This window comes from Beta vulgaris, chromosome 7 (assembly GCF_026745355.1).
Source record: "Beta vulgaris subsp. vulgaris cultivar EL10 chromosome 7, EL10.2, whole genome shotgun sequence".
Taxonomy (NCBI): Eukaryota; Viridiplantae; Streptophyta; class Magnoliopsida; order Caryophyllales; family Amaranthaceae; genus Beta; species Beta vulgaris.
The window spans coordinates 14384337-14394368 of record NC_079208.1 but is presented as its reverse complement, the minus strand read 5'-3'; the positions used below and the strand labels follow the sequence as shown (position 1 = coordinate 14394368).

Below are 10032 nucleotides of genomic sequence, written 5' to 3'. Positions count from 1 at the left end.
AAGAGTTAGAGAATTGTCGCATGTATGTGTTTGTTTAGTTAGATGAAGTTATGCCTATTTTGGTGCCAAACGAAATATATAGTGGGAAGTAGGCATGAGAAGCATTGGGCTAGTCCCGTTTGGAACCTCACCTCCAGTTATTCCCTTTGGTTCACTTTTTAGCGGGTGGGAATCAACTTGCATTGGCCTTGGGTCAATATTTAGACTTCAATTTGCCTCCAGACATGTTAACTTGATTAGGGCAATGAGTTTCAATATGTTTTTGGTTCATTTGAAGTTGATCTTGCAGATGGGTCCAAGGCAGAGTAACCATGATCAGCTCCGAATAGGCAGACTTGTATACTATGTGAGCCAGACCTTACTGGATTGCTTGACGTGATAGGGTTGTGACCATTCTTCTTTGGGTAATAGTTATTGTTGTGATTATGCCGCAATGAAATCCTTGCTTAGGGAAGTGGAGCAGTTACCCGAACATGGCCCTCAACTCCCCGATCACGCGCCACTAGAGGGCAATTACATTAAAGGCAATTGCTTTTGAAATATAACTAAATTCGCCAGGCTGATCATATCACCAACTCCCTTATCTATAATTAGGTTACTTTGACATTTTTAAGAACTTTTTTTTACTCCTTTTCGCTTTTATCTTCTTCTCTTGAATCTCCCAACGACTTTTGCGAAAGTTTCTTTCCCTTTCCTCCCATATTTTATAATAATTTGCCTCTCAATCATTTGTGAACCCTAATTGTCACTTCTTTTATCATGCCAGTGAATCTGCATTTTTTTTCCCTTTAAGGTAAACGACTCCATCCTGATTTTCCACATATCCTTCTTCTTTCACCTCTTTCTGAACTTTCCCTTTAATGGTTTCTCCTTTTATGACATAGGTACAAGTGTGTTTCTTTTACATCTTCATCAGATTGAACTTGAAGTTAATCACTAGGTATTATTAAGTATAATCAAGCAATTGATTGATGTATGCCGAGAAATTGAAAGTTTTGATATGAATTCTAGGAATCAAATACTGCATTAGACTCATTACTATTCATGTACAAATTTTCAGATTTACATGCCCTGTCTAGCGGGTGTTTGGATCCTCCCGAGTTCTAAAATAACTCTACATGGTGGAGTTTGAACAATGTCAACCATTGAATAAAAAAATCAATGGCTTATGTCTTATATTTCCAAAATTCGCCCTATTTTTTCTCATTACAATCCACTCCCTAAATTTTCCCTTTCCACCATTATGAGCCATTGATTTTGAAATGTACGGTTAAGATACAACCTCTAGGGCATCCGAAGTGGTCTAGCAGCTACTAATTACTATAGAGGAATATACAAACACCTCAATTGATGTTTATCAAGGGAGCCCTGCTAGGCCAATCTATTGTATGATGGAGTGTATTCGGTGTCTTGTTTTTTAACTGGGAAGATTCTGATGCTTCCTCAGCATTAATGCTTACTAGAAGATCAACATTTGAAGGACTTGGAGTTCTCATTCCCTCAATGGATGCCAGACTCGGCACTTCTATGGCTCTTTTCTCGGTCTCTACCTGTTCTTCTACCTGCTCATAGTAGAGCAAATTAGTAAACAAATTTACATTTCTCATATTTATCAAATTTTATTGTCCAACTAAGTCAGTGTACCTAAAAGGAAGTCACACCCAGTTGAATAAATTTTTTAGCGTGCTGTTCTAGTAGCAAAATTCGGGTCAAATATGTGCATGTTCCATATTTTGGAAATTCTATTGTAAACTTGAGTGCATTTAGAAAGGTAGATGGGTCTGTCTTGGGTGGCACATGCATGCCATTCATCCCAACCTGACATTCATCCCAACCCTGATCTGATATATGGGTTTTTAATATTCTTAGCGTGCTATTGTAGTGGATAAAGAAGCATAAAAGTTTACCATGTAACCTTTATCAAGGCACACTTCCATTTTGTTCTGGATGGTCGAGAGACTTTCTTTATGATCAATTTGCATTGATGCAAGTTGATTGAAGCACAGATTTGATAAGGACTCCATCTTCTGATGAATTTCGCTATCTAACATATAAGTATCTGCAAGCGTTGCATATGTTTAACATCTGCTTCAAGCACTCAACAACAGTAAGAGAATTGCATTTAGAAAAGCTTTGTACCCTTAAGTTTGGAAAGCAGACTGGATACATTAGCATCATATTCAGCCTCCTTCACTGATGCTGATGTGATAAACTGGTTCTGTATGATTTCATTCTGACAGATCCTTTCACTTTCACAGGCAAAAGCTTGTTAGACGAGTACAAAGAGGCAACTTTCTCAAACAGAAACAGGTTAATCATTGTGACAGGCTTACTTGATGGTAGATTGTACTCTTAGTTTTCTATCATAATTGAGTTTTTTGACTGAAAGTGCAGCTCTTTTCCACTCCTCTGCTGAGTTATTGGCCTGGTATGAGCTGCAACCAAAGAAGAAGCAATCAGAAGGCTATTAGATCAATTTGCACACGTATATTGTGACTGAAAACAGTACATATAGAGAATGAGTATTAAGATAGGTACCACTGCTTGATATTCTCCTTCATAGATCCGTTAATTTCAGTTAGCAAGTACAAGTCTGTCAAGTAGTGGCCTTCAACATTTCCCATATGTCCATTCAAGGCATTCTTTGCAGCTACTGAAGCTTTCTGAATTCTGGTGAGGTTTTGCCGACATGCTGCACTATCTTCTAGTCCAGTTTCATTGATGTTATTTAGCGCCTTTGAAACCTAGACGAAGTACAAGAAAAATGAATTCAGAAGTCTAGTAAACTTAGTAACAGCAAAAGTCAAAAGTTTCAAGGTAAGAGGATAGTCAAACTCACCAAAGATGCTTTATTTATTCTTAATGTTGCCAGTGCAGAAATAATTTTGTCAATGGCCTCCTGCTCCTCTTTCGCAGATTGTTCCTAATTTAAGACAATATCAGAAAAGCTTTGCAACAACTTTTATTGAGAATAAAGAAGATCCCAAAATAAGAAATCTACCTCGAACTCTTTTTCAAACTTTCTTAAATTGATAAAGTTCCTGCTTTGGCTTTCTTCAAGATTACTTATGAGTTCAGAGGCATGGCTGCAGATTTCATCAAAGAACCCTACAGTTGCTTTGTTGATCTTTTGAGATGAGACCAGAGTCCTTTGAAGTTCCTAAATTTAATCCAAGGAATCAAGGAAACATATCATATACTTGATGCATTTCACAAAAACTGAGGAAAATTTGAATTCTATGTATTACCTGTTCGCGTTGCTGCGCAGAGAAGACCAGCAGCTCCATTTGCTTAGTAAGAGAACACTGGATGTTGTTCGTTACATCCTTGGCCTCGATAATCAAAGCATCCAGTAACTGAAATTTCAAAAAATAACTTAACAATCCTCATACATTCGATCTAACTTTGATCAGACTAATAACTTTTTTACCCTTTTCTTATTGAACTTGATAACATACCTTTTCCATATTCACAGTTTGACAAGATATGGTGGAATTTATGTACTCTAAATCGGCTGAAGCTTTTCTTTGTAATGCGCCATTAGACTCCCCTAAAGCTGCTACCGTTAAAGTATGTATGTCGGCTATTTTCTGAATAATTGCTTCCAAATTCTTTGTTGCCTAGATTATTAGAAGAGAAAAGACTCAGTTAGACCTTATCCAAGCAAAATGCTTTTGTAAACTACCTTAACAAAATTCTCACATCGTCTTTTCTGGCAAGAAATGAGCACATGTGCTCTTCCATGCATCTCAGTTGATCCTGCTGCAGTGAAACTGATCCAAAGATGGTTTTATGCAGTTCTATTAAGCTCTTGTCAAGCTGACAACCAAATGCAAGAACTAATTCATGATTTTGTGCTTCCAATTTGTTCTTGTCATCTGCAAAACTTCCAATGATCAATATGCGTCTACTTTTCACTGAACTACGAGAACAAGTTGCACTTTGCAATCCATTCATTTGCACTAAGTTTAAGAAGAACAACTATTGCTTACCTATCTTTTCGTGTAATACCGATATATCTTCAGATGCATTTTCCAGAGTGAAACACAGCTCCTTTGCCCGTTTAATTAAAGAATTTTCTAGTTTTGTCAAAATGATATGAGAAGTTTATTATAGCCTGATGAGTGAATCTGTTAATAGTTAAATTAAAAGCTTCCACATTCAATTACCTGAGCTAGTAAGTTTTGAGATAATTAACTCTTTTTCTTGTAACTGAATGAGAGACTTTTTCTGCTTTCCTTGAAGTTCTTGCAAGATCTTACTGGAACTGTCCAGATTTTTCTGCATAAAAATTAGTTCGGAATCAAATCAAATTCTATAGATCTGATAAGAAAATTTTCCTTCTATGATGAGCATGTTTTCTGACCATTATTTCTTTGACAGAGCAAGGTTACACACCCAAATAATGAATAGACAATGCAATTTGAGCTTGAATTGTTGTATATTTTTATATTGCTTTAAGTCTCACAATCGTGTGAATACATGATATGTCACAAAATGTTGCAAGCCATGGATTATGAAATGGGAAAAGTTGCAATCATCGTGGGGCCGAAGGGGGTATGTTTTCCTGCTGGAGATTGGAGCTTTCTTTACGATAAAATTTAAAGACCATGACTAAAGGGTGTTGTGGTTGCTGCTCACAGTACAGCATCTAATCATCTGAATCTGTTGTAAACTTGTATCAGGTTCTATTACAGGGCTCGAGTGATACCTAATTTGCAGAATGATAATGGGTACAGGAATGCAATTCGCTACCTAGTGTCATCAAAATTGCCCAAAAATATAGCACTTGCATGACAGATTCACGTTAATGATCAAAGACTGAATCAGGTAACATTCAACCATCATTTGCGACCTTGTTAGCACACACCTAAACTTGTGCAAAGTAATATTTGGGTGTATTGGTGAGATCAATTACGAAATAAGTTGATATGATGAAGGCAGACTCAAATGCTCAAGTGCAAAGGAACATCAAGATGTTGAAACATTAGATACTTATGTATAAAATTAAAAGATCTGAAGATGCAGACTGTTTATCTACATTTGATAATTCCTTAAGGAGTTATGATTGCAAATATTACCACATTCTAGCGCTTTGTGGTGGAAATCTTGAAGCAAAAGCAGAAAATTTGAGGTCAAATCTACTCTAAGATTCTCCATAATAGCTTATATGAAGTTTCTGCTTATTTAAAGTGTAGGTGTTATTTTCATTCAATTGTGACAGAAGTTATTGTAATCTAAGTTCTCCTGAACGATAAGATTGTAATGAGCATGAAGCAGAGTTCCAAAACAAACCCAGGAGAAACTTGTTGGTTGTAGTCCAAACACAGACTTGGTTGCAGTTTGAAGAGGAATGAAGAAAAAGGAAGCAGGTAAGTCAGATGGCAAAGGAAGCTAGTTAGTTTTCCAAACATTAATTTGTTAGACTATACTAACAAATAGTTCTGCTTTTTCTTCAGAACATGGAAGAGTTCCCTTATCTTCAAAGTTGTTAAGGAGCTTTATGAACCAGATTTCTGTCAGATTGCATCGGCAGAATAATTGGAGAAGTTTTACACTCGAATTTTCAATGTCTCAGTACTCTGAACATCATATTTACTCAAGCTCCCAGATGCATTCAAATTTTTTGACAAGAATTTCCCTTCTATTTAAATTGATCTTCCGATAACAAAACTACGTAAGAGTAACAGTCAGAAAATGAAAGCAGTCTCTGAACTATATAAATAGATACTATTTTTTCAAAGAAACTAAAGCAAATGAGCAAGGTGGTGATTAGTTACCTTGAAATCCTGGAGCTCAGCTTCAAAATTTAATTTCTCGTCTTGCTCAAAAAGATACAGATTATGGTACTTTTTAGCATCCTGGACGAGTAAAAAGTTGCGTCTTGAAGTTGTGAATAAAAGTTATAAAGAGTTGTGCCATATATCATTCAAAGATGACCAATCATTGAAGAAAACTTTTACCTTTCTACTAAGTTCAAGCTCCATCTCCAACTGCTCTATCCTCTCAATTCTTGCCTGGATTAGTACAATGCAAGTACCGGGAAATGTTAAGCAGGAATTTAAGCTTAATACAAATATTATCCAATCATTAGTTCTTCTTTGTATATCAATTTAGTTTGAGTTCAAAAAAGCCTTCTATCATATGTTCTCCAGGACAGTATAGAAAGTCAATATCGTGAAATAACCATCAACCTTCTTTTCTACTTCATCTAGGACAAATCGTTCTTGTGGTATATAAACACCATTTTTATCTCTTGCAGCCCGAATATCTGTACAAAAAGAAAGTGACATAATAAGATTAAGGAAAAGAATGGTTGAAAGAATGGATTTTGTTGCTTTTTCTATAGACATTATACACACAAAGTAAGGAACATTCAGATAACCTTGTTTCATCCTCTCAATATCCATGTACATCTCTTTGAGCAAAACTGTCTTGGACAACTTTTTATTTACCTGAATTGTTAGAAAATCAGTATATAAGCTAGAAATCTGCACATAAATCACATAAGAAAATATGTTGGAACATAAAGGGAAGTAAAGAGAGCTAAAAGAACCTCAGGTTTGTTTTTTATATTTTTAGCACGATAAGCATAATCTAGAGTGCTGAGAGTTTCTTCGAGACAATGGGGAGATGGTGATATCGTTGCTATGATGCATGTCTTTGTTTTCCCTCCTAATGAGTCTCTCAATAACCTTGTCAGCTTACTGTCCCTGGTCAAAGCGAAAAAAGAGAGTAGTTCATCAAAATATAAAAGAAGTTCTTACCTAAGTTTATGCTGAAAGGGCACGAGTACAAACCTGTAAGGTATATGAGCTGAATGTTCGACTAGCGCATTAATTACTCTGCCAAGGGTGAGCAAGCTCTTATTTATCTCCCCAGCTTCCCTACTACGCCCCTACATTTTGATTGCAATCAGCAATTACAATTGTTGCTATCAATTTGAAAGTGTTCTAGGACAGAACTAGTAGTTTGTTTGGATAGGGGTATTGGACGGAAAGGGGGGATACATATTTTGTTTGGATACAACATGGGGGGAGGAAAGGGAATCGAAGGGATTATATTCCCTCCCCTCTTAATAAACCATATTCTTCCAATAATTGGAAGGATTTGGAATCCAAACAAGTGTAAAAGATGAATATCATATGACTACAGTACCGTAAGACTTAAAAATGAACTATCAACAGATAGCCAACAACAGGAAACTATGACTGCAGACCTCTCTCACACCAGAACGAGAAATATTCTCGGATCCTGCAAGATCAACAAGATTTAGTCTCCCGCATTTGATGAGCTCCTCCTCTCCAATGGTTATGTCTTTTACATGAACCGTTATGGTGAAGATAGAATGAGAGCGACTGCAAAGGAGGATGAGTATGGTTACCACTTACCAGCACTTTTACTTCAAGTTGTTCAAGTAAAAATAATTAATAAAGAACATATAATCACCTGCTACGCTTGTTCAGTAATGTGTCTGCTGTTCGCTTTTTAGCAGCTCCTCGTTCCATAAGGTTATAGATGTCATTGGCACTATATACAACTTCTTCTTCAAGCCCTCTAATGATCACACAACCTCTTCCATCTTCCATCAAACAGACACATTTCTTTTGCTTATCATCTGTTAACCTTGAGTTATCTTCATGAGCTAGTAAATCAGTTATTTCTTCATTATAAAGCTCTAAGAACGACACCTTCATACTATAATCAGCATTTTGAGCTTCTAGTATGTCAAATATCTGACGAACTGCTCTTGGGATGACACCAGCCTCAGCACACACTTCAGCACCCTAAAAATTTATGGTATAAGTTTTCAGCAAATTACAAATATTCTTGATTGATTTTCTTCCTTTGTCGAGATTATGAGATTTAAATCAATTTTCTACCTTTGACCTCATTGCTCCTTCCATGGTATAAGTTTTTCCAGTTCCAGTTTGTCCATACGCAAAAACTGTGCAGTTGTAACCATCAAGGACTTCTCTAACAATGGGTGCAATAGCTTGGTCATATATGGATCTTTGTTGTGTTTTTGGTCCAAAAACCTTTCATGTTGAAAGATCAATACGGTAAGGCCATACACATATTCAAAAGAAATTACCCATATATTGTTGGAAAACAAAGATTTGCATAGCATACCTTATCGAATGTGAAAACTCTGTCTAGTTGTTTATTAGCTATACTTTGTGAAAGAGTGACTTCTCTTTTCAGTTCATTACATGTTACCACTCTTGTTGGGTTGCTGCTTTGCTCGTCATCGTTTAATGGCCTACAACAATAATCATGACAATGATATACCCAAAAGATTATGTTTATTATGTTTACACCATCCACTCACACTATATAAACAGAGAAGGCCACCCCTAATGGCAGTTTAGCTGCCATCAAATGACTGATATATACTTTCCTACAACCTTTCCTTATTTGAGCGCTGAATTTTTCGTTGCGAAAATGATATATCTAGCTCTTAGCATGTAAGAAACTACAAGTGGAAATATAAAGAAAAAACTAAGCATCATTGACACCAATTGATACTTAATTTTATCATAAATTTCTACACTAGTATCATCTTCATATTAGCCCTTGGATTGAATAATATCACAATCATTTTTTTGTTTTCACTCTTGATTACAAGGAAACATATTACTAAGTGTATTTTGGTTGGATTCATTTTACATGTATATTTCAAATTTATCAGCTATTGTGAATTTTATTAATGCATAAACAAAAATTATTCATACAAAAAAAATAATTTGTTAAAAAGCTATTCAGAAATGGGAAAAGTATAACTGCACGTCCTTTATGATCCATTTAGTAGGCATGAAGCAGCAAGCAGTGGCAATTCATTTTACGCAATTTAATGATTTACAGAAACTATGCTAATTAACTTGATCCTGCCATCCCCTCAAAAGAAAAAAAATTTGATCCTGCCATTTTTATGAAATTTCGTCTCCAATATGCTTCTCCTTTCAAAATATTTAACACAATTCTCTCGACATGCTTGCCAATGCATATTTCTAATAATAATATCTCTAATTTAGTATAAGTAAAAATTATTAAGAGCTGATATTTTGAAAGTATATATCGAGACAAATATAAAATTAATATTACTATGTTTTTCCTTTATGTAAAAATCACAAAACACCTTCAAAGAAGAGTAGGTGAGCACTGGAAAAGTTAACAGTGCCAATTAGTTTATAACAGAAGAACTATATGTTACTTTCAGACAGTTTTCATTCCCTCTCAGTAACAACTCCATGTTTCTAAATATGGTGACAAAAATCTATAAAAATTTATGCACATCTTCCTTAAGACGTTACAAGCAATCTACTAGTCTAATATACATAAAAATGTCTTAGAATTAGAATTACACTAATTAAATTACCTGCATCTGAGAATTACTTGCACATTAACTTCACAATCTTTTTCTTGGCGATTAAATGACAACTTAGCTTCACTTCCTCTTCTATCCATACGATATCTTTCAGGACGAGGAGTGAGAAAAGGAGATGGAGATGGTATCGGGATAATCCCTAATCCCGCTTTTTTAAACTGATCAGGCGTCATTGACATCATCTTTTCTCTATAATTTCGAAAGAAATTTCCCAATTTTTACTTAACAAATTCTAGTAGAGAATGTGCTTTAAAAAAATCTTGGGATTTGATTATTCAATCAAATAAATTGTTCTAGCACAATATGGGAATGGGGTGTGGGAAATTGTGGAGTCTTATTGTATCACCTGATTTTGAATGTTCTTTTCACTTTTGCAAACGTTTCAGAATGATGATGGCACACACATTTTACAGAGAAGAACAGAGTGGGGAGGGAGGAATTAGGGGGGGTTTCAAAAGAAGCAACTTTTAACGGCTAGGTGTAAAGTTCGGTTTCTTTTCATGAGGTGGTGGGTCCCAACTCCTAAATCAACAAATTCAAAATAGAGGCCTTACAAAATCAATTAACTTTTTCTAAATAGTAAAGTTTGGGTGAGACTTCGGGTGGCAGACTGGCAGTCATTGGCGGACCGCGGACCGCGGACC

General features: G+C 35.6%; 1 protein-coding gene across 2 annotated transcripts; it reads right to left on the bottom strand.

Moving 5' to 3' along the window:
- Window positions 1-988: 988 nt before the first annotated feature.
- On the bottom strand, window positions 989-9825 carry LOC104898789 (kinesin-like protein KIN-5B). Of its 2 annotated transcripts, none has more exons than XM_010685897.4 (23): window positions 9380-9825; window positions 8134-8263; window positions 7884-8039; window positions 7450-7787; window positions 7220-7358; window positions 6801-6898; window positions 6557-6713; window positions 6386-6455; window positions 6195-6271; window positions 5964-6017; window positions 5781-5861; window positions 4170-4281; window positions 3993-4079; window positions 3703-3878; window positions 3459-3620; window positions 3249-3356; window positions 3002-3160; window positions 2840-2923; window positions 2539-2744; window positions 2334-2435; window positions 2140-2249; window positions 1908-2059; window positions 989-1562 (listed from the first exon to the last, which is right to left on the bottom strand). In XM_010685897.4, the coding sequence occupies exons 1-23, from the start codon at window positions 9568-9570 to the stop codon at window positions 1344-1346; spliced, it is 3168 nt and encodes a 1055-aa protein (XP_010684199.1). In that variant the 5' UTR covers window positions 9571-9825; the 3' UTR covers window positions 989-1343. The 2 variants fall into 2 exon arrangements, with proteins under 2 accessions (XP_010684199.1, XP_010684200.1); XM_010685898.4 differs by having other exon boundaries at window positions 1367-1562; window positions 1916-2059.
- Window positions 9826-10032: the final 207 nt, after the last annotated feature.